The sequence below is a fragment of the Dendrobates tinctorius genome, unplaced genomic scaffold, assembly GCF_039654945.1.
Source record: "Dendrobates tinctorius isolate UK_male_01 unplaced genomic scaffold, ASM3965494v1 ptg000129l, whole genome shotgun sequence".
Classification (NCBI taxonomy): Eukaryota; Metazoa; Chordata; class Amphibia; order Anura; family Dendrobatidae; genus Dendrobates; species Dendrobates tinctorius.
This window is the reverse complement of record NW_027361797.1, coordinates 1,332,419-1,358,141: the sequence shown is the minus strand read 5'-3', so window position 1 is coordinate 1,358,141 and position 25,723 is coordinate 1,332,419. Positions and strand designations below refer to the sequence as shown.

Genomic DNA, 25,723 nt, shown 5'->3' with positions numbered 1-25,723 from the left:
ACAGTGAGTGGAGGTAAGAAGTCCTCCAGCGGCAGTTCTCAAGACTAAGCTGTTATACTGGATGTTATCGACTATCACTAAAGTGCAGTAACTTGAACGGTTTACTTGTTTTGCCTACACTAAAAGGCCGTTTATGTTCCTTTGCTTCTGGCATGGTTTATGGAAACTTAATAAACCAGTCTGGACATTTTACGTAAACCCGCTTACTGAGCCTACCTCAACACTACTGAGCGATTAGAAATTTTACAGTTGATGCAGAAGCACAAGTACAAATCCTGAGGGGCACATGTGACGTCAGTGGGGAAACTGCATGTCTTGGGTAAAAGTGGCAGGAAGGGCAAAAGCAGGCAACACGGAGGAACTGATAAACCAAATGGTGCTAACCTCCAGCAGCAACAGCTACTGCAGCAGCACAGGCAGCAGATGGAAATCCTAGCACAGGCAATCCGTGGCAGGGCAACTGCACCATCCCCAAGTCAAGATGATGATGATTCACAAGTGAGGAAGACTGTAAGAAGAGTCTTGCAAAAGATGACCCCAGGTGATGATGTTGAGGTGTTCTTGGTGGTTTTCAGAAGGTTGGCAGAATGGGAGAAATTACCTCCGACACAGTGGGCAGTGATTCTGTCAGCATATGTGATGGGAAAACGCAGAAGGCCTATTATTAGGAACAGGAGTTGCTGTATACAAACGAGTATGCCAAGTTTAAACGGAGATCGTGGCCCTCTTAGGAGTGACTGACTGTCAGGATGCAACGAGAGCATCACTGTGCCTGTCATGGTGACAAACCTCCCCGGTCCCAAATATTCAACCTCTTACACCTGGTTCAAAAGAGGTCATCATGAACAGGTTCATACACTCCCTGCCGAGGCTGATTCAGTGCCGGGTTGCCCATGGAGATCCCCGAAATGCCGGTGACCTGGTGGGCCAGGTAAAAAGGTACCAGGTGGTCAACCGTTCCTTGGGGAAGTGAGGGGTCCTAACATATCCATACTGGGGTTCTCAAAGGGTGGCTCACTTCCAAAAGAAGGGAACTTGACGCCACCTAGGTGTGGCTCTAAGAGCCCAGGGGGCGTCTGAGTTGTTACCGAAGGCCCCACCTAATAATGGGATTTGTGTCACGCCCTGGATCACATAGCCACCCATTGCCCCAAGACTACCAAGCCAATGAACTCCAGCATCGGTCGACACTGCTTGTATTATGCATATAATGCCTGCAGTGCTGACTCTCAACCTGGCGAGGAGCCGCAGGCATGTCTCGTATTAGTCAACGGAGAGACCATATCAGGTCTGTTGGACTCTGGACACTTGGTAACCCAAGCGAGGGCCCTCTTCCTCATCAGCTGATTCCTGGGAAGATGGTGGGTGTCCACTGAATCCATGAGAGCACTAAAGACTACCCTGTGGCCAGAGTGGTCATAGACAAACTGTGACATTGAGTCCCTTGAGGTGGGTGTAGTCAAGGACCTATTAAATCCTGTTATAATAGGGCAGGCCTTTGATTTATTTTGGGACTTTTGGCAGAAAGTAGGGTTGCTTGGTTACCCGGATAACAACTAGTTCACCCTTAAAGAACCGACGTTGCAGCCCACGTTCTGCCGGGTTTCATTTTTGTGTGCTTGCTAGTGATGAGGATGAAGCAGTTTCCCCTTAGGCCAACAGGCCTGAGCTGGAGTTGTTTGGAGGGAGGAGGGCCGAGGACTTAGGAACCACCCAGCTAAGGGAACTAACTCTTAAAAGGAGCGTTTGATAATGTAACTAATAAATGAGGTTGCTGTACCTTAGTTTTGCCATGTATAGAGAGTTATTGAATCGGGTCGTTAAACAGAGGTGTCGTCATAGAGCAGTTGTTAGTGGCAATGCCCTACAGACGCAGGGTGTTAGACAAGGAACAGACTAATATCTTATTGTGGGTAAATAAAACCAAGGACCGGATCCTCCAGAGATTCTACTGGCCCGGCTGTCACCAAGAAATCATGAATTATTGTAGGTCCTTTCCCACCTGCCAGTTAACCTCCCTGATCGCTCATTTCCAGTCACATAGTGTCATTACCCACTATTGAGGTCCCGCTTGCTCACACAGGGATGGATTAAGTGGGACCCCTGGTCAGGTATGCCAGATGGCATCACAATATCCTGGTGGTTCTGGATTATGAGACATGGTACCCGGAAGCGGTACCATTAATAAACTCCTCCGCTAAGAGTATAAACCAAGAGCTGGTTCATGTCTATTCCAAGACGTGACTGCGAAAGGGATCCTGATGGACCAAGGAGCTCTGTTCATGTCAAAAGTCATGAGAGAGTTGTGCAAAGTCCTGCAGATTACACAACTCAAGTCCTTGGTGTACCACCTGCAGATGGACAGTCATGAAAAGAGGACTAACTACTGAAGTATCTGTTATTTTCCATCGTAGAAGTTCCGCAGGCTTTTATGGGGTTATCCCCAGTTAAACTGTTGTATGGCCGACACCCCTGTGGACTCCTGCATATAGAGAAGGAGACATGGGAGGCAGAGGCTACACCCTACAGGAGCGCAATTGAGCATGTAGCCCAAATGCAAGAAAGGATTGCTGAAGTGATGCCTAGTGTGAGAGAGGACTTCCTACAGGCGCAAGAGTCCCAGGCAAGGTTGTACAATCGGTCAGCAAGGGTGAGAGGAAAAAAAAAAAAAAAAAAAAAAACACCACACACACACACACACACACACACACACACACACACACACACACACACACACACACACACACACACACACACCTTCATGGGCATGCTTCTTTAATGGAATGGAGAGTACATTAGGTTACCCTGCTGCTCACTCTACACACATACATGACTGACGATTCTCCAGTTTTACCGTGGAGCGTAGTTATGCTTGAACCACCAATGAATAGCTAAAAATGGTTTAGAGTAAATACTACCAATCTGAAAGCTAATTCAAAAGCCATAGCCAAGACTGCATCACGCCGCTTTATACCACCATATATCAGATATAGAAACAGGTGGGTGAGTGCTCAACTACTGTTGCCTACAGATCCTTCTTCTAGCCTGGGCAATGGAGGACTATTGGGTAACTGTCATTGATTGGTAAACCCCTTTTACCTTGTAAGGGGAACCTGTAAGCGGGTTTTTACACCCCAAACTGATATAATCTATGTTAGGTTGCGATAATGCAGACTAAATCCATACCTTTGTTTCGTCAATCCTGGATTCTGTTGCGGACAAATCCCTTTTCTAATTTTTATGCTTATGAGCCACAATAGCAGTGAGTTTGGCCCTGAACTTACAGCTCTCCAGTCTCTATTGCACTTTCCCCGCCTGCTGATAGCCTCCCGTCACTGACTGTCAGGCCACTCTTCTCTAACTTTCTCCCCGACTCGAGATCTTGCACAAAAGTTATCATTCCCAGGGGTGTCACATGCAAAGGTTGATAATCCAGATCTCGCAACATCATTGGGACCTCAGTGATCACGTGCTACACCCATGAACAACAGCACTTTCACAAAACTTTGGGCAGAGGAGCAATTTATTAAAACTGTGGGCATAATAAGGCCACATTAGCACATGCACAAACTCTGGACTTGGCACCGAGCCCGTCTGAGGCAGTTGGGCTGGGCATGGGAGCACATCTGTAGGTCATGTGTGGTGCGCTACTGAAGCAAGGGGGGGAAAAGGGCTGTACACCCATTTTCACTGCGCAAGTCCCAACATTTAAGACCACATACGTGAAGGAGCATTCAGGGGGCCAATAAGAGAACAAGGGTAGTGTAGGGAACCTCAATCATGCCCACAAGATCATAATCAAAGGCAGGGGAAGATTAGTCTGTGATGTAATATATGTTGATTTTGCACAAAAAACAGTGCACTTACAAGCAAAATAACATTAATACAGGTCTAAGATTGTAGAACCTAATGATGATGGCTGAGCAGCCATTGGGGACATGGCAAGTTCCCTTTAATTTAGAACAAGAACATGACTTGCACAAGAAATATTTCACATTGCCTACCTTTAGGTCACTCCCGGAAACATGTTCCTTATCAATATTCTGGAGAACTTTCAACAATTTCTTCTGCTGGCTACAAAAAGAAAATACTGAATTATACATCAAACAAACAATTACTGACTTTTACAATCTATGGCGTTACATGTTCCTAATCTTGGTTTCCTTCCTTCCAGAAGTAGTAACTCAAAGTTGTAACGGAATGGTGCAAGACAACAATGGTATGTACTACATGTAATGACTGATGGAAGTGATCAACTAGGGGCCACAAAGCAAGCTCAATCTGACCCATGACACGTCTTCAGTTTCTCCTCATGTGAATGTTATGTGCAGTTGTTCCAGAACTATCTTTGCCTCCTACATGAGTAATAGATGCCATTACAGTCTCCATATGGGCGATCATCATCAAGATCCCGCCTTAGATTTAAAATAAACTTTTACTGTTGTGCATTTCCATTACAAATCTAAGAAGATGTAAACTGGGTGAGAGGCGTGAGCTTGTGTCTGCAGACAAACATAACCAGCCTAAAAACCTATTTTTGGAATAGGAAACACTGGAATCTGATGACTCCACATCTCAAAAATCTACTTGTGCTTAGAGCAGAGATGCCACCAGAGACTAATCTCATACGTGGTCAAATTAGCAATTAGGGGCCCATTTCTATTCACATCACCACTGACTACATCTAAGAATATTCAGATGCGTCACCAACCGACACACGGTCAAAAATTGTTGGTACCCTTCGTTTAATGACAGAAACACCCACAATGGTCACAGAAATAACTTGAATCTGACAAAAGTAATAATAATAGTAATAATAATGAACAAATGAAAGTCAGTCAGTCATTGCTTTTCAACCATGCTTCCACAGATTTTTTTTAAGAAAATAAAGCTCATGAACAGGCCTGGACAGAAACACTTATACCGGTAATGTGTTTTTACGGAACCCATGACAGCATCAACAAGAGGGGATCCGCCCTTCAAGGACAGGAAACCTTCAAGATAAAAGGGGCGACTCCTTTCTCCGCATCAGTGGATTAAAGAGCATGAGAGGACCTCTGAGTGCTTTCACAGGGTTTCATACATACACCGTCAGCGCTTGTATGTGCGATTTTACTCTGCTCCCGTGGCCCCTCCCGGCTTTCAGCGTCTTTGTGCGGTGATTGACACTTTATGCCTCCCACCGTGTGACGCCGTGTGGCGTCGCGGTTGTCATAGCAACTTGCGTGTCATTTCTGGCTGGGGACGTCACTTCCGGCCATGTGATGCCGACCTTGGACCTGTGGCAATGGCTGCAGTATAATATATATATATATATATATATATATATAAAATACAGCACAAGGGACGGGTTGTGTGTGCCCCCTGACGAAGGTAGGTCCAAAACGTGCATTGGGGCGGGCACACACTCCACCCCTGACCCTCACCAGGAGCTGCGCACTCTGCACAATATATCCAGGTAATTATCATTGATCCCCTAAGCTTTACTATAGAGGCTGATGTCATAGTCCACTTAACATGCTATGGGATCTTGCTTTATAGCATTTATATGTACTGTGGGTTCATTTTTGGAATACAATATAAAAGAGTTGTATCTATGGTGCCTTAATTGATTAATATTTTAGTATTAAATATATTGCTCACTGGTTAGGACATTCTTGTGGGGGGGTGTGCCCCTTTTGTGTAACAGCATTCTATGAACAATTAGTCTGTCATCTTCTACAATCCCTTGTCCATTATCTACCGGTGTCAATTTTAAAATACCTATTAATAACAAAGATTTGATGTTTATCGTTACTTGGGCTTGCACATCATTGTTTCCCTTGGTTACTGGTTAAACAAATAGTGTACTGGAAAATGGGAAAAAATTCAAAATGCGGTGAAATTGCAAAAAAAAAAAAAAAAAAAAAGTGGAATTCTCCAATTGTTTTTTTTTTTTATTTTCACCAAATAATAAAACTGACCAGCCACTATGATTCTCCAGGTCATTACGAGTTTTTAGATGCCAAACATGTCTAGGTTCGTTTTTATTTAAGTGGTGAAAAAAAATCCAAATGTTGTCAAAAGAGAAAAAAAAAAAAGTCGCCATTTTCCGATACCGGTAACATCTCCATCGTGATCTGGGGCTGGGTGAGGGCTTATTTTTTGTGCGCTGAGCTGACGTTTTTAGTGATACCATTTTGGTGCAGTTAGATCTTTTTATCGCCCGTTATTGCATTTTAATGCAATGTTGCAGTGACCATAAAAAGTCATTCTGCCAGTTTTGACTTTTTCTCGCTATGCCATTTACTGATAAGATTAATTCTTTTTATATATTGATAGATCGGGCGATTCTGAACATGGCGATACCAAATATGTGTATTTTTATTTTATTGGTTTATTTTGAATGGGGCGAATGGGGGGTGATTTAAACTTATATTTTTTTTTAAAACCTTTTTTTGTCTATACTTATAAAGGTGTTGTAGCTTATTAGTCATTCTATGTAGATATTGTAGCGCTGACGTTTTGTCCCTTTGTAACATGCTTGAAAATGAGACCTATATCTATGGTGTTTTATATTAGCATAAGAAGAAAACTGAACTATAATCATGCTATAACATCGTTGTATATTTATTTCTCTGCTTATATATTTTTGTTTTTAAAAAGTGCTGTGAATTAGTAGCGCTGAGGTTTCGTTCCTTTGTAATATGTTGTCTATTTGGATCTTTTTGCCTTTACCTAAGAGAGTGGGGCAAATCATGGATGTGATTAACAAGGTTGTACATCTGTTTTATTATTACCGATTGATGTTTCAATGCATATTTTTCAAGGTCTTCACTAACTACCGTATATTTATGCACTGCACTTTATGTGATGAACGATTCCTGTACTTTATGCATGTTAATTATAATCTAAATACATGCTCTTACAATGATGATTAATGTAAATGATTATAATTATGCATACCCTTTATATTTCTGGCACTTTCACATGTTCACTGCTTAAGACTCCTGTCTGGACCGAAACGTTGCCTTTTGGGCTTACTAAATAGCTCTTTTTTTGCACTACAAACCGTGTGCTGCCTCCAGTTTTTCTGGATAGATATATATATATATATATATATATATATATATATATATATATATATATATATATATATACACACACTATACATTAACAAAAAATGTTTTTATTGGTATTCATTAAAAAAAAACCTCTATAAATTCTAGAATATACAGCAAGTACACCCCAAAACATGAGAACTCAAAAAGTGATAATAGAAAGAAAATATAAAGTAGTCAAGCACAAATGGGGATCACGCTATTTGTCAACTACTCTTGTTCCTACCCTGTCTGCAGAGGTTGGCACCCTTTTAAATCGAAATTGCTGCCGTCGCTTCTCGTCGACTAGCCCCGGTCACCCTTGCTCCCGCCTCATCATGTCAGACGCAGGATCCAGACTCCCATCAGCAGCTTCCCCCTGCTGAACGCAGACTTCCCTCAGCAGCGTCTCCTCACTCCCGTAAGCAGCCTCCCCCTGCAGGATACAGCATCCCCTCACTAGCCTCCTCCTGACAGATGCAGACTCTCCTCAGCAGCCTCCGCTCTCCTCACTCCCCTCTGCAGCCTCCCCTTAATCACCTCAGCATCCTCCCATCTCCTCACTCACCTGAGCAGCCTCCCCTCGCCTCACTCCTCAGCATCCTCCTACCTCCTCACTCCCTTCAGCAACCTCCCCTCGCCCCACTCCCCTCAGCAGCCTCCCCACTCCCCTCAGCAGCCTCCCCTCTCCTCACTCCCCTCAGCAGCCTCCCCTCTCCTCACTCCCCTCAGCAGCCTCCCCTCTCCTCACTCCCCTCAGCAGCCTCCCCTCTCCTCACTCCCCTCAGCAGCCTCCCCTCTCCTCACTCCCCTCAGCAGCCTCCCCTCTCCTCACTCCCCTCTCCTCACTCCCCTCAGCAGCCTCCCCTCACTCCCCTCAGCAGCCTCCCCTCACTCCCCTCAGCAGCCTCCCCTCTCCTCACTCCCCTCAGCAGCCTCCCCTCTCCTCACTCCCCTCAGCAGCCTCCCCTCTCCTCACTCCCCTCAGCAGCCTCGCCTCACTCCCCTGAGCAGCCTCGCCTCACTCCCCTGAGCAGCCTCGCCTCACTCCCCTGAGCAGCTTCCCCTCGCCTCACTCCCCTGAGCAGCCTCCCCTCGCTCCCCTGAGCAGCTTCCCCTCGCCTCACTCCCCTGAGCAGCCTCCCACTTCCACACTCCCCTGAGCAGCCTCCCACTTCCACACTCCCCTGAGCAGCCTCCCCTCGCCTCAGCAGCCTCCCCACTCCACTCAGCAGCCTTCCCTCTCCTCACTCCCCTGAGCAGCCTCCCCTCTCCTCACTACCCTGAGCAGCCTCCCCTCTCCTCACTCCCCTGAGCAGCCTCCCCTCTCCTCACTCCCCTGAGCAGCCTCCCCTCAGCAGCCTCCCACCTTCTCACTCCCCTCAGTATCCTCCCACCTCCTCACTCCCCTCAGTATCCTCCCACCTCCTCACTCCCCTCAGTATCCTCCCACCTCCACACTCCCCTCAGCATCATCCCACCTCCTCACTCCCTTCAGCAGCCTCTTCCGAGTCCTCTCAAACTGCCCACCTCCTCTGCCTGCCTGCCGCCGGCTTCAGTGTCTCGTGTCTCCCACAAACGTGGCATGCTGCTCTGATCCAGAATGAAGAAGAGTGCGCAGCGCGTGAAATGACTGGCGTCAGGACCATGATACATTCGGGCCCGCTACTATGGCTTAAAGGTACAGCACTGATTTCTGACCGACGCATGCATTAACAACACTGTAGGTGTATCTTTAAATCTCTGAAGTGTTATGTATCTGGCTTGCAATGGCCTTGAACTATTGCACCTGACAAGCAGAAGCAAGAGAGGAGGGCCCGGGCTGCCAGCGAGTCTGGGCCCCCCTTTTTGCTACTGCTCACCGGGCCCCATACAGTAGTAAGGACAGTAATACCCTGATGTCGGCTCTGCCCACCACACTCAGCTGAATCATGTTTCTTTCAGGAAGCACACTGATTTCAGTAAGTGTCTTGCAATGAATGGTGCAATTCTAGAAATTTCTGCGGCTAATCTGCCACATGTGAATTCACCCCTTCAGGTATTTTATAGATATGAATCTGATGACAGATCCTCTGTAAAGGCATCTTTCAGAATGAACAATGGAGAAGAGCATCTAACATTACAGGAGCAGCATAGGATGTCTCCATAAGATATTTCTCAGTGAATAGAATATTGCATTGTCCTCACTTACAAGTATTTGGCCCAGACATGTTCCCTTCCTGTCAGGACACTGCAGACAATGCAGCTCGGATGTATCTTGAGGAGAAAGCAGCAGTGGCTTTTTGTAATAGCAGAAAATAACCCACGATTGCAATTAGACCTTTTGCCCCTACGCCTATTCCTCATCTCAGTGGTCCAGGTTGTCATACTGGCAACATGCATTTACCTAGAGACAAAGTGAATGCATGGACTGCTCTGGGGACAAGGCAGACGAGAAGTGGAAAATTGTACTATTTTGCAAACCACTTAAATTAACCATACAATAAAAGACACTGCAGCTTCCTCCAAACAATGGTAGCATTATGGTGAAGACATAATGGAGCGGTTACCTCAATTCCATAAGGGTGATTCTTTCAATAGCTTGTGAGATAACTCCTTCCTGCTCCTCTTGTGAAGATGTCTGTTATGAATACAAGGAACACGATCTGACTTTAGAAGGACCTTTTTATTTGCACCAACAATAATAGCAATTTCCAATAGTGTAAATTTAGATATATTACCATGTGGCACCCTGATCATATCTCCAGCTTTTAGAGCCAGTACTGCTGTCACTCTTGGACAACCCCTTAGTGATGGCCCTGGGGCGAAAGCCAGTACTGCTGTCACTCGTGGACACCCCTTAGTGATGGCCCTGGGGCGAGAGCCAGTACTGCTGTCACTCGTGGACAACCCCTTAGTGATGACCCTGGGGCGAGAGCCAGTACTGCTGTCACTCTTGGACAACCCCTTAGTGATGACTCTGGGGTGCTGTCTCCCCTGTGTTACGTCCGCCTTGGTACCCTTTGCAACAACCACTGTGGCTACGTAGGTTCACCCTTGCACCGATGACAGCGTTGGGGGATGCTGAAGGGTGGTCTTGTTCTACATTAGTCAGGCTAGGACTAGTGATCCTGCCCAGATAGGGACACCATCTAGCTGCTGGGTGCTAATTATTGGTTACACCTGCTGGTGAGCCTCGAGCTCCCTATTTAAAAACTCCAACAACAACTTCTACCTGTCAGTTATAGCTTGTTACTCCCCTGTCCTGAGACTTTTTCAGCAGTACCATTTTTATTTATATTAGACTTTTCAAATCACATTTCATTCCACTTTTTGTTCGGCGATATAATGAAAAAGCATTGTTTTTTGCCACATTTTTTTATTTCTTTACGGTGTTCACCAATGACAGTTTTATAGGTCAGGTCGTTCCAGACAGGGCGATACCAAATATGTATACCTTTTTGTTTGTTTTATATAATTTTTCTTTTTCTCCACCTGTTTTCATTTTGTAATTTTTTTATTTTCACAATTTTTTTTTTTTACTTTGTGCCTCTATGGGACTTTTATTACTCTGATCGCTGGTATAATGCACTCCAATGCACCAGCACTGCAATGCTGCTGGCATGGTCTAAACAGGCAACCATTGCTGGCAAACACGGAGGTCGTCATGACGATCTCTAGTTGCCACGACAACCATCATGATGACGTTTCGAGGCACTGATCGGATAGAAAAGAGCCCACTCCCTCGTCTATCCTTCTAAATGTTGTGATCAATATAGAATGCAGCATTCAAAAGGTTAAAGAGCAATGGACAGTACAAGCACCGCCCCTGGCTCTGCCAGCCGGGCTTGGTTATCACTTAAGCCGAGCTCCCGTTGGCGTTTGCAGGGGCACAGCTCTTGTCCAGTACATGATCGCCATAACATACCTAAACGCACGTTGATCGCATGAAGATGCCTGCCGTTTTTGACAGCAGGGAACTGGGACTTGCAGCCACAATGGGGTCGTGCCACCCCACGCAACTATGATCAATGGCTGGCTGTTCAGAATTGAACAGCCAATCACAGAGTTTTCAGTGTTTCAGCACCGATCAGACTGGAGCCTAGCAATGCCGGAGTCACCAGGGCCAGCTCTGATTGGTGTGATCTGACAATGTGCACTCTGATTGACGTCGATCGACGTCAGAGGCGATTTGACCTTAGTATGACCGTCGTGCCTCATTCTAGGCTCGGATTTGTGCAGGCCGGTGATACTGGCATTCTGTCGCACTTTGATGGGACTTGTGGTGCCACAGACTTTTTCAAGTCTGTGATATCACTGCTGCAGGTGTTCCTGCAATTCCTGAAAGAAGAGGTTCCTGATCCATTCTGGATCACTAGCTTTTTCCTAATCCACTCCAAGTCACTCTCTGTGCGAGCTACCGCAGCATGCAGTACTGTCTGCAAAAACCAGAGACCTTCCAAGGATGCTAATTGGGAATCTGCTCATGAAGGGCGAGACCAGAGGCCAATGTAGTGGCAACATGCTGGTGGTCAACTACAAAGACAAGAGGGATGTCCTCCTCTTGAGCACCATACTTGGTAATGGTGTCACCCCATTACTGTACGAGGTAACTCTACACAGGTCCCCAAACCAGACTATATACTGGGGCACAACAAGAACATGGAGAGAGTTGATTTCTCTGATCAATACCTCCAGCCGCACAGTGCCATGAGAAAAGCCAAAGTGATTTACAAGAAGCTGGCCGTGCACATAATGCGAAAGCGTTGTGCACTGCAGTCTGTGCAATCATGATGTGCAGGACAGACCGCTACGTCGTACCTTCAGTTCCAGGAGGTAGTGATTAAGGCCCTCTTTGGCAGTCAGGAAGGAGCAGGCCCCAGTACTTCCGGAACTGAAGGTACCCGTGTTGTACCAGGTCAAAATGAGGTTCTTCAAACCACAAAGAGAGGAAGGTCGCAAAAAAGGTGCAAAACGTGTTACAGAAGGGGGATACGAAATGACACCATTTATCAGTGTGACACCAGCCCTGACAAACCTGGCCTGAGTATGAAGGACTGTTTCAGAGTCTACAACTCATCCATTGACTAATACATTTATTTCTGTCTTACACAACTCACATATGCCAACCTGATGCCCTATACACAACTCACTTAAGCCAACTTAATCGCACGTATGCCAAGATATTAAATTCACATACCAGGAAATACACTAGACCAATTAGTGGGGGGTTTCCATTGTTTAGGCAGATCAGGGGTTGTCCAAATTCCACATGACGCCCGCAGAGCAGTTCATCAAAGTCTGCATTACAAAAGTCACTCCTTCCTTTATGAGCCCTGCTATGTGTCCAAACAGTAGATTTCACCCACATATGGGGTATAAGCGTGTGAAAGCTTAACAAGCTTCACAGTCACTACCAGGTTATGCCTATTATCACACACGACCATGCCTAGTTGGAGGTTCAGCAGCAAAAAATACAAATTTGTCTGGTATGTTATTCCTTTAAGTAACTCTGCCGTGGTGTGTGGTTTGCCTACTAGACAAATTAGCTACAGCAGAGCCTGTTGCTGCACTACATTTCTCACTCATATGAGGTCTCACAACTTGGACCATGTGCTCAACTTGGTAGTTCAGAGGTTTCTGACAACCTACCCAGATTTTCACAAAGGAAAGCTTTGCATCTCTTCTTCCTATGGTGGAGAGGACTACTAAAGTGGTGATATACTAGAAGGCCATTGTGAAAAATATGTTGAAAAAATTCCCATCAGACAATGCTAGCAGCTGGGGGTAAGCTTCCTTGCCCAACCAAGGAGGAGAAGCAGGGAGACACACAGCAGAGGCAGGGATACACTGTCAAAGATGTGAGCCAATTTCATGACACCAGCTCAATATCCAGGGCCTGCCTTCTTCCTCTGTGACTTTCAACTATTGGGTCTCAAAGCTTGACACCTGGCATGTACTGTCCCTCTATGCCTTGGAGATGTTGTGCTGCCTTGACACTAGCGTCCTATCAGAGCCGGTTTTTAGTGACACCGGGGGAAGAGGGGTGTCATTAACAGACAGGTGCTTTCGCCTGTCAACTGAGAATACTGACAGGCTCACTCATAAAAATGAATGAAGCCTGGATAAGCCCACAATTTTCCACACCACCAGCCGACAGCAGCACAAAGTGTTTGTAATATTCAATATTTGAATGAGGCCCACCAGTTGTTGCCTTTCAGGGGTCTGATTACCCTTCTTATAATTTTTGCCTGGTTTGCACTTTCTGCAAAGCACTTAGAACTATATAAGTACATCAACTACACTATCAAAATATTTACGATCTAAATTTATTTTATGGATTCAATGACTTATCCATGCAGCTTAACATGGTTATGTCACGCTGTTTCGATCTTAGATAGGGAGGAGGGCCTCAAATAGTCCCTTGAACTGGGACCCTAACTATTGCTGTCCAGGGGGTTCTCTTGATGGTAGAGAGGCCCAAGTCTCCGGCCTCCCTTTGCTCAAGTTAATCCCTGGTCTGTCCCTTCGCCCACCCCATGGAGCCTGGGACAGAAATGTAATGTGAACAAGACAAAACAGGGATAACAGAAACCATCTATCACACAAAAGCACCAACCAACAACATGAAGGAGCAAAGGGACAGGGAGGAATAAAATAAAAGACAACAGGGACCAGGAGATAAAAAAACACATGTACAACAGAACATCTCTACAACAACTTCTCTCCAAACTTAGCTTAAGCACACAGCACAGGAAGACAAATCTCCTATTCAGCACAACGTCTCCTAAGATCAAGGAAGCAGAGCTTTCACTGGCAAGACAGAGGGTCTGTCCAGATTTTATAGGAAGAGCTAATGACCAGATCAGAAGCAGCAGAAATGGAGCTGCATGTTTCTGACCAGCATAGAAAGGTTCTTCAGAACCAAAGGAAACCAAATCAATTTAATATGAGATCCAAACTCAGGCTAAATGGAAGATCTGCGATTCACAATACGCAGTGATCTTCTACCCCCAGATCTCCCGTTGACATGACACACTCGTGACAGGTTATTACTGCATTACGGTGGTATGTTAAACTCACTAAAAGATTTGAAAAATATTTCTGGATTAAATTACTCATCCACAGATTAATATGTGCTTCCTGATATATAACAATCCAAAAAGGCTTAAAAATTTTTGATGTCTTACATTTCTCACCCATACACTATTCCGTTATAGAACCCTCAAAAAACTTGTTCAAATATGAAATCGGTATTATATTGCTCTCCCATAGACTATACATTTCCTTGGCATATAACTATCAAAAGTGCATAGACTTTATGAGTCTAGGAGTACTAATACAGGAGAATTTGAACAGAATGTGTATGAGGCCCTCTCTTATGTCTAATACAGGGTGTATCAGAGTCCCTAATTTTTGGCAGTTCTTGCTTCCTACATAAATGAACTGATATTTCCTATTTTTTATTTAAAAAAATTAATTCAATTTTGGCTTAAATAATTTTTTTTTTTTAATATCCTTTTTAAAATTTGCCTTATATACAATTATACTGGAAAAAAAAAAGCTTAACGTTTTTTTCTTGTAAAATGCAATTTCTCATCGATTTTAATGTTTTATTGTCACTCCTTAACGTGACACCATTGTTCTCAGCAGCGATATGAGTCAGAGATGCTTCCAGGGGTCTTCCCCATTCTTTTGTCCTTCCATTCAGTACTTTTCCCATCTGCTTGAACATTTTCACTGCACCCCAGATCTCTTTGTAGGGTCTGCCAGAAAAAAGCTTGGCTTTCCCATTGACTCCCTTTATACTCATTACTTGAAACAAGCATTCGAGTATTAGGAATTGCTCGGTTCCAGCAACGTACACCTGAGTATTTTAGTGCTCGCTCATCTCTAGTGACCATCATTCTTCATCCAGCTTTCCCCTTATTAAAACACTGAGCACACAATATTAGCGCACAGGCATGATGGCTGAATGACATGTCTGGTTCTGCCCTTCTATCTGCAGCCCTGTTATGGATGGAACCACTATCCAGATGGGACCACAGGCTACCCAAGGGAAGATGCTTAAATCTAATTTTAAAGGGAACCCGTCATGTGAAATAACGCTATTAACACCGACATATGAGATTCATCCGTAGGATAATTGCGTCCTATGGCCGTGAGGCCGCTGCACTGAAAGCCCGCTGCCAGGAGGAAATTAACTTTATTCCTTCCAGCAGCCTCCAGCTTCAGTAACCACTCAGACTGTGAGCAGTGGGTGAAACCACTGCCCGCCACTGACTGAAAGCTGGCTCTACAGTACATCAGTAAAGAATGGCAATGCCGTCCAAAACATTGATGAAGATGGGGCAACGTGACCATATAGTAACCCGTTAATTACAAGAACCTAGGCACAGAACCTCCATCTGCTGCGATCACAGACAGGGGAGGGGCGCTAATACGGCCAGTGTCATGTCCGCCATGTCTGTTATGTGTCATGTCCGCCATGTCATGTCAAGTGGCCTGGAGCAGTGTGCATGCGCACCTTACCTCATGGCTGCACGCTGTTGCTGGGTAACCATCCGTCTCTGTCTGGTTCTGCAATCCGCTGTATTCCTGGAAACCCCTGATCATGTGACCTTTCCTGTGTTCCAGCCCTGCTCTGGTTCTGCAATCCGCTGTATTCCTGGAAACCCCTGATCATGTGACCTTTCTTGTGTTCCAGCCCTGCTATGATTCTGCAATCCGCTGTATTCCTGGAACTCCTGATCGTGTGACCTGCTCTATGGTTCTACCCAGGCTGTCCTACCGATGCTCTCAATGATCCTGGAGTATCTGAACCGGAAGTCCTTCCATGTGATCCTGACCCGGAACTGCAGGTGCTATATCAGACCGCCCCTCCCTATGGTCAGGGCCTGATTACCGTATTGCTTCCCTGCATGGCTGCTTGGTCTACTCGGTCGCTACCTGTATTCTGTGCCCCTGCACTCTGCCCAGTCGTGCGTCTCTGCACACGCTCTGTGCTTGTACTCTGCCTCTTGTCTCGTGCCATGCCTTGTGTGACACGACTCAAAGGCCGGTAACTAAAACAGGACTGACTAGTGACCCTGTCCTGTGTGACGCGACCAACAGGTCGGTACTGAAACAACAAGACAGGGGGGAAGGGAAACCAACAGGGCAAGGAAAAGACAACGCAAGGAGCGGAACCTGAAGAGGAACATAGGCAGAAACACGGTAATCAGGCATTGACCATAGGGAGGGGCGGTCTGATATAGCACCTGCAGTTCCGGGTCAGGATCATAGAAGGACTTCCGCTTCAGATCCTCCAGGATCATAGAGAGCATCGCTAGAACAGCCTGGGTAGAACCATAGAGCAGGTCACATGATCAGGAGTTCCAGGAATACAGCGGATTGCAGAACCAGAGCAGGGCTGGAACACAGGAAAGGTCACATGATCAGGGGTTTCCAGGAATACAGCGGATTGCAGAACCAGACAGACGGATGGTTACCCAGCAACAGTGTGCAGCCATAAGGTAAGGCGCGCGTGCACACTGCTCCAGGCAACTTGCAGCATAACAGACATGGCGGACATGACACATAACAGACATGGCAGACATGACAGCCAGGATGTGACCAGAGGTTGGTGCTACGAGGGGCATGGCAATACTAGTAAGTGCATTGTAAGCAAGCCTTCCCTAACATTGGCTACAAAAACCCCTTGACTATTTGGCTCCCTGGAATGTTTCAACCTTTTCCCACATATCCTGCTTTAAACAAAGATGCCAAATGTAAATTTTTGGTGAAGAATCAACAAGTGGGACAAAATTGTGAAGTTGAACAAAATGTATTGGTTATTTTAAATTTTTGTGGAAATTCAAAAACTGGAAAGTGGGGCGTGCAATATTATTCGGCTCCTTTAACTTAATACTTTCTTGCGCCACCTCTTGCTGTGATTACAGCTGCAAGTCGCTTGGGGTATGTGTCTATCGGACAGGGCTGTGGAGTCGGTAAGCCAAACCTGCGACTCCGACTCCTCAATTTCCCTTACACCGACTCCGACTCCAACTCCGACTCCCACACATATTGCTTATATTTAAGTGAAAAATTTATTGTAGTACAATGTGAACCTCAGACATTTAATCATTTTTATGATCCAATAATCAAGATATTTAGATAGAACAGAATATATATTGGTGTACTACCCGGTTTTCATTCTTTTTGGTACAGATACGATATGGATAGACAGATATGGATAAATGGATAGATAGAGCAGATTTCTAATCTGCTTTTGCTATTGAAAACATTATCTATGAGCTCAAAAACCTTTCGGGTGATGCAGTTTTTTAAAAAGATGATCAACTTTTGCAGCTGAAAAACATATCCTCAAAAAACACAGGAAAAACGCTGTGTGTGAATGTAGCCTTAGATCAGGAATAGAACAGCCATTTATAGGACATTTCATAACTTTCCCAAACTCCTATGAAAAAATATTCAGCACATCCTGCATTGAACTACTGTGCCCAATTTATTATATATTTTAGGAGTCGGAGTCGGTCCATTTTATACCGACTCCAACTCCGACTCCGACTCCACCAAAATGAGCTCCGACTCCGACTCCACAGCCCTGCTATCGGAGACTGAAATTCTTGCCCATTCTTCCTTGGCAAACAGCTCGAGCTCAGTGAGGTTGGATGGAGATCGTTTGAAGCATGAAATGTGGGAAAAGGTTGAAAAGTTCCAGGGGGCCGAATACTTTCGCAAGGCCCTGTATCTATCTATCTATATATACATATACTAGAATCAGCTGAATATTCTGCCTTTTGTCCAAATAAGTTGATACAATTAATTAGCTGCTCGTTACCTCTAGTCTGCTCCTTGCTCTCCCAACCGCCTCATTCTCCATTTGGACAGCATTTATAACTTCATTCGCAAAATACTCAGAATCCTCACTTTCTGCCATCTGTTTTCTTGTTGCAGATAGCGGTCTCTCTTTCCGACTAGCTGGTCCTAAGGAACAGAAGAAATTGTTGTTTAGGTGCAAAAGTTAACCATCAAATGTAAGAACATAAGGACTTCGAGTTGGTGAAACTTCACTTCCATAAAGGGAATTACTACACAATCCTTACTCAGAGCAGCCACGCTCGGATTCCATGCACTGTCCGTTACACAGCCCACAGACCCCACACAGCCCCATCTAGATTGACAGCTTTCTACCTACACTGCAGACAGACAGAAAGCTGACAATTGTGGATGGTGTGGATATTTAAGAAGTGGTATCAGGTGGCCAAGATGTCCTCTGGAAATCTACGTCAGGGATCTGGAGAGCTGTATATTAGAGGGAATCTGTCAGTTAGTTATTGCTATGTAATCTGAAGGCAGCATGAGGTAGGGGTTAAAACAATTATATTCAGCAATGCGTTAAATTTCAGGCTGTGTGCTGTTTACTTACAATGAAGGTTTTATCGCTAGGACATTATCATTGCCATGACTGGCAGCCTCGTGCCTCCTGGTCTGACCCCGCCGCCTCCTGTGAATTAAGCTATGTATATACAGAGCCTGTTGTAGCAGAGCTAAGAAAGCTAACCCTGCCAACACGGTATATATATATATCCAAGAACTCTGATTGTGCCACAACTGCTGCACCCAGCAAACAAAGTGACACATCTCTGGAATCAGGGTCTCTTTTCCTACATTACCCTGCTCTCAGATGACAGCATAAACCTGCTGGCAGATTTCCTTTAGATTGAATAGAATGAAGTGACATTATGAAATGAGAGCAGTGCTGAGCAGTAAAACACAGATGTAGTTTGTCTAATGTATATGGGCACTGGTAGAGAAAAGGCCCCCTTACACATTAGGTGGTCATGGGTGAAACGATACTTTGGCCCGGCAGCCATCTTAGCCGACTCTTGCATACACCGTAGTGCTTGTTTTACGGAGCACTCCAGTGCGCTCTATAAGAACGCTGCCGGCTGACACGTTGGTCGGCGGCTTAGCTATGATCGAACAATACGATTGGCAGCCCGAAATCGAATATGCTGAACGACATCTCCCCTGACCATCGTTGGCTGGTACCCCCATCCATACACATTAGAAACCTATCAATATGGGAACCTTTGGCCGACCTTACTGTAATGTGTATGGGGGGCTTTAAATGGACAGTCAAACAATGATACTGCTGGAGAACACCTGGACTGTGCAAACAGTGCTCTCCTCAGCATCTAGCTAGACCCTCACTCCAAGCCTGGGATTCCTGCTGGTAACTAGGATAACATATGGCGATATAGGTATGACTGGCAAGAAAATACAGCAGTAACGTAATGACGGAGAACAGCAGAAGCCCCCCCAAGGTCTCGTGCATAAACGACCACTACGTGCGCCCTATGTTCTGCCGTACGTGGTGCGCGCGGCTCCTCTCGTCTCGGCGAGCTCCTCGGCACTTTACTTTTCACCATCACAGGCTTCATCGGAATATAGAGGTCAGCGCTGTCTCTCCGTTTCGCAGACAAAACTCTCCCATCCTTTTTTCCAACAGCTTTATAAAAAAAAAATAAAAAAAAATATAATAATAATAATAATAATAATAATAATAATAATAATAATAATAATAATAAGTAAAGAGTTAGATCGAGACAACGATAAATGGGGATGAGTAATTAAGAATGTAACGAGTGTGGATGTGGAATACTTGAATACACAGGATTTCATATAAAATACCTTGGGGGCCATGTCCTTTAGCGAGACATAAAGGGGTTGTCCGCTATGCGACTGCAGACTAGTGAATCCTGACATTGTGTGCACTGCGCGCAGGGAGAATTCTCATGTGACCGCAGACATGAGATATGAATACTCCTCCCGGTCACATTTTAACTAGTTGGGCGCAGCCTCGCCCTGTGAAAGTGTATTGATCGAGGCCGGAAACAGTCTAGTCGGAATGTGGCCGGCATTATGCATATTGCACGCCTGCGGTCACATGACTGCCGATACCGGCGCCAGTACTAAAGAATCTGTGCGAGACCCGAGGATTCACAGGTCTGCACATAGTTTAAGACTGGACAACACCTTTAAAGAGTAACAATTTATTTTTATTTTTTTTTCATAAAATCAAAAGTACTCATGATAAACCAGATTACTTACCGGTAATACTCTTTTGTAGAGCCACGACAGCACCCACTGAGAGAGGGGATCCGCCCCCAGGAACAGGAAACCTACAGAGAGATAAAAGGGGCGGTCCCCCTCGCTCCCTCAGTTGGATTACAGAGAACAAGAGGAACCACCACACATGCTTTAGTCAATTTGCTCAGTAAGCGATTCTAGCATATATTTATATACAACTTCTATCCTTCACCCACCAGAGTGAACCACATGTATATATATCAAGGGAGGGAAGTGAGCGGGTGCTGTCGTGGCTCTACAAAAGAGTATTACCGGTAAGTAATCCGTTTTTTTCTTTTCGCCACGACAGCACCCACTGAGAGATTTTCAGAGATAATCACCTGGGAGGGCCCACCGTGTTAAGGACAGATCTACCAAAGGCCAAGTCATCGGAAGAAGACAAATGTAGCCTGTAGTGATTATAAAAGGCAGAAGGAGAAGACCAGGTTGCGGCCTTACCTCCTACTCACCTCTAGGGAAACAGACCAATATTAGCTCAATTGGGACTTCAGTCCTTTTGGCCCAGGAAGAAGATATGGCTCCTGCAGAATGTGCCCTCACGCCCTGTGGCGGGCTTTCTCCTTTTTTTGCCGAATATGCCAATGCGTTTCTGATCCACACATCTTGTTACCCTGGAAAGAGAAAAAGAGACAAAAAGAGCCCTGCTCTGCCTCCAGGGCCTAGAGTTATCTATATAGACTAAGATGGCCCCCTTTACGTCTAGGCCATGCTATCTTTCCTTCTCTGGTGTTGCCGGGCTATAATAAAAAAAGAGGGAAGGTAGATTTTTTGGATCTATGGAATTTAGCAGCCTTCTTAGGGAGGTAGGACGGTCCGTCTTTGACACTATTCTGTCCTGCAATATTGTCAGGATGGAGGATCTATTGACAGGGTCTGGAGATCATGCATCCTCCTTGCCGATACTAGAGCTGCCAATATGGCGGCTTTCAATGAAACGCACTTTATTGAGGTCAAGTGTATGGGCCCGAATGGTCCCTGTGTGAAAGCATCTAGGACTAAGCTAAGGTCCCCAAGGCGGTCCTTGAAGAATGTGAACCGGGTTTGCTTGCTGGCAAGCAAGGATCGAGCTACCCCTTTGTTGCCCACACGTTATTATAGTTGGCCTCCAGAGCCGAAACTTGGAATTTTAGGGTGTTACCTGCAAGTCCAAACTCACGCCCCTCCTGCCGGAACTCTAATATAGCAAGGAAAAAGACCCTCCCCGGAAAGGTCTGCTGAATGGAAAATTTAAAGTTTTTCCTCCAAGAGGGTGCCAAATAAGTCATCTGCTTAGCTTCAGTAACTGCCCCTCAAATTACATGCTGTGAGGCGTAGACCTTTGACCTGAGGGTGTAACAGGGTCTTTGTGAGCGCAGGTCCCGATCCAGAGGGAGAACCCATGACATGGCTCTCAGCCATGAAACCCACGTCTTTTTAGCCCCACCGGCTATTAAGATGACTCTCGCTCCTTATTACCTCATCATCCTGGTAACAGCTGGCGACCATAACATCGGAGGGTCTGGTGAACCGTCCAAGGGTTTAGAAGGGCGTCGAGTACATGCCCTGTACAGTGGAGCGAACCCTTCGACCTGTCTATTGTAGCGAACAGATCTATCTCCGGCATGCCCTATATAGCCGCTATCATCTTGAAGATGCCCCGGCTGAGCACCCATTCCTTTTGATGCCGGGTAGGGTGGCTGAGGAGGTGTGCTCCGGAATTGTCCACTCCTCTGACATGGAGAGCAACCAGGAACAGGCTCTGAAGTTACTACCCTGATAAAAACGGGTCAATAGGAACAACAGGTATGTTTTGGCTCTCTGCAGGATTCTCTCTGCGGTAGATATCAGAGTTCTTGACCGTATTCCTCCTCATACTATGAAGGTACCATATCATACCATGAAGCATCCTGAAGTGATATGAGGTCCTATGAAGTACCATGAAGCACTATGAAGTACTCTGAAACAACATTAAGTACCATGAAGCACTATGAAGTACCATGAAGCACTATGAAGTACCATGAAGCACTATGAAGTACCATGAAGCACTATGAAGTACCATGAAGCACTATGAAGTACCATGAAGCACCATGAAGCACTATGAAGTACCATGAAGCACTATGAAGTACCATGAAGCACTATGAAGTACCATGAAGCACTATGAAGTACCATGAAGTACCATGAAGCACTATGAAGTACCATGAAGCACTATGAAGTACCATGAAGTACCATGAAGCACCAAGTACCGTGAAGTACCATGAAGTACTCTGAAGCAATGTGGAGTACCTTGAGGTACCATGAAGTACTATGAAGCACTATGAAGTACCATGAAGTACTATGAAGCACTATGAATTACCATGAAGCACTATGAAGTACCATGAAGTTCTTTGAAGCAATGTGGAGTACCTTGAGGTACCATGAAGTACTCTGAAGCACTGTGAAGTACCATTAAGTACCATGAAGCACTATGAAGTACCATGAAGTACCATGAAGCAATGTGGAGTACCTTGAGGTACCATGAAGTACTATGAAGCACTATGAAGTACCATGAAGTACTATGAAGCACTATGAAGCACTATGAAGTACCATGAAGTACTATGAAGCACTATGAATTACGATGAAACGCTATGAAGCAATGTGGAGTATCTTGAGGTACCATGAAGTACTCTGAAGCACTGTGAAGTACCATGAAGTACTAATAAGCATTATGAAGCCCTATGAAGTACCATGAAGCACTATGAAGTACCATGAAGTACTATGAAGCACTATGAAGTACTGTGAAGGTACTATAAAGTACCATGAAGTAATATGAAGCACTATGAAGTACCATGAAGTACCATGAAGCACCAAGTACCGTGAAGTACCATGAAGTACTCTGAAGCAATGTGGAGTACCTTGAGGTACCATGAAGTACTATGAAGCACTATGAAGTACCATGAAGCACTATGAATTACCATGAAGCACTATGAAGTACCATGAAGTTCTTTGAAGCAATGTGGAGTACCTTGAGGTACCATGAAGTACTCTGAAGCACTGTGAAGTACCATTAAGTACCATGAAGCACTATGAAGTACCATGAAGCAATGTGGAGTACCTTGAGGTACCATGAAGTACTATGAAGCACTATGAATTACGATGAAACGCTATGAAGCAATGTGGAGTATCTTGAGGTACCATGAAGTACTCTGAAGCACTGTGAAGTACCATGAAGTACTAATAAGCATTATGAAGCCCTATGAAGTACCATGAAGCACTATGAAGTACCATGAAGTACTATGAAGCACTATGAAGCCATATGAAGCACTATGAAGTACTGTGAAGGTACTATAAAGTACCATGAAGTAATATGAAGCACTATGAAGTACTATGATGCAATCTGAAGTACTATGGAGCAATACTAAGTATGAGGCAGTACTATGAAGTACCATGAAGCCATATATATTATGAACCACAAAAGATGCACAATACAGCATTATTCAGTACTATTATGCCATCTGAAGTACTATGATGCAATACTAAATATGATGAAGTACTATGAAGTACCCTGGCATACCATGCAGCAATATTATGCGCTATGACATACTATGATGTACTATGGCGCAATAAGCAGTACCACAAGGTACTATGACACACATATCACCTATCATGAAGTACCATGAAGCAGTCAGATGAGCTATGGCACACTATGATGCATTATGATGCAACTAGAAGTACTATGAAGTACTATAACATATCATGAAGTACCACAAAGCAAATATGACGTACCATGAATTATATCATTGGCTGCGTGTGCATCACTATTTGCGCTTTCTCTTTTTTTTTTTATTCATCTTTGGCGCATGTTTGCAGCGGGCCGTAATATTTGGTAATTTATACAGTGGTGTCCACCTCTCACTGCATATCTTTCGTACTATGAAGCACCATGCAGTACCCTGAAGTACTATGAATTACCATGAAGTATTCTATGATGCAGTACGATTCATAGAGCCGCTATGACGTAATACGATACATCCAGACTCTATTATACCATATGATATACATAGGCCCCATGGGGTACAGACAGACTTACGGCCCCGCTTGAAGGTGCTAAACAAGAGACCAGGCCCACAGTTACACTCAAGGGGGCACCTCTCAGAGTTCCAGATAACCCCCACTCTGAATGGTACATCTCAATTGTCAGAGTGACCTCCCCCGAAGGAGCCAATTAACGAGCTGCAGCTGGCAATCTTCACGGAGACAATGCGCTGCTGAAGTCCCCCATAAGGCTCTCAGCACATGAAATTGTGTGTGCCTCTTGGACTGCTACCAGTATGCTGCTGTTTAACAGGATCTATGACTGGTATTCCATTCTGGTACTTGCCTGGCTTCCAGCTACTTAGCTGCTGCCATCTAACGAGAGCAGTCAGACTGGAAAGGCTGCCGACCCTTCCTTTTTTTTCTTTTTTTCTCTCGGAGAGCAGGAGGAAGAATGATCAAACTCCTGCACACTGCTTCATTAACCCCTGCCGGGTGCTGTAGCCCCCAATTGCAAGCCGAGGGTCTAGCTATACTGAGCCTCCCCTCCAGGGAAGCAGGGTGAGGTTAGTGCACTTTTTTTTTTTTTTTTTTTTTTTTTTTCTTTTCACACATCAACCAGACTAGGGATCATCAGCTGGTCTCTCTCCCACTCTGGTAATTGCCCGGCCTTCATCTGCTCAGCAGCCACCTAAAGAGAGCAACCCCGCGTCTCCTTGATGATTAACACATGGTACCGGCTGTGGAAACTCAGCCTAAGATGTGGTCTGCTTCACCGTGTAGTACCACCTCGTTCCGTGGAATCATTCTGTCTACCACTTTTATCCGTGGCTATACAAGGCCTTCAACTGCAGACCCTCTGCGCAAATGCGCGCCTGTTATATTCCAGCCATATCGTGCTGCATCCGTGAGCGAGGATGGCCTCACCTGGCCCCTGCCTCACACTGTCATTATCGGCCGAGGGGGGAGTCAATCTACCTCGGCTCTCCTCTGAGACTCAGGCCCACCATGCCAAGCCCCCGGCTGCTGGCCTTCTGCGCCTCTCATACGCGCCATGTCGGCCTCTTCCGGTCTACGCTGTCGGACCGGAGCCAGTTCTACTCCAGCCATATGCTGCATCACCATGCCAAGCCCCCGGCTGCTGGCCTTCTGCGCCTCTCATACGCGCCATGTCGGCCTCTTCCGGTCGACGCTGTCGGACCGGAGCCAGTTCTACTCCAGCCATACGCTGCATCACCATGCCAAGCCCCCGGCTGCAGGCCTGCTGCGCCTCTCATACGCGCCAGGTCGGCCTCTCCAGGTCTACGCTGTCAGACCGGAGCCAGTTCTACTCCAGCCATATGCTGCATCACCATGCCAAGCCCCCGACTGCTGGCCTTCTGCGCCGTGCTGCGCCTCTCATACGCGCCAGGTCGGCCTCTCCAGGTCTACGCTGTCAGACCGGAGCCAGTTCTACTCCAGCCATATGCTGCATCACCATGCCATGCTGCGTCTGTGCAGCGCTTCGTAATGCACAA

At 45.6% G+C, this 25,723-nt stretch overlaps 1 protein-coding gene across 5 annotated transcripts in view; it reads right to left on the bottom strand.

The window, feature by feature from the left end:
• KATNIP (katanin interacting protein) overlaps positions 1-25,723 on the bottom strand; it is a 268,939-nt gene that overhangs the window by 224,953 nt on the left and 18,263 nt on the right. For 4 of the 5 annotated variants that reach the window (XM_073542765.1, XM_073542769.1, XM_073542766.1 and 1 more), the window contains exons 9-12: positions 19,438-19,575; positions 17,902-18,047; positions 9,629-9,699; positions 4,005-4,074 (exon numbers count right to left, since the gene is read on the bottom strand). In XM_073542765.1, coding sequence (XP_073398866.1) covers positions 4,005-4,074; positions 9,629-9,699; positions 17,902-18,047; positions 19,438-19,575 — 425 coding nt within the window. Of the gene's footprint in view, positions 1-4,004; positions 4,075-9,628; positions 9,700-17,901; positions 18,048-19,437; positions 19,576-24,261; positions 25,422-25,723 lie in introns of those variants that run through there. The other variant, XM_073542770.1, reaches the window with a different exon arrangement.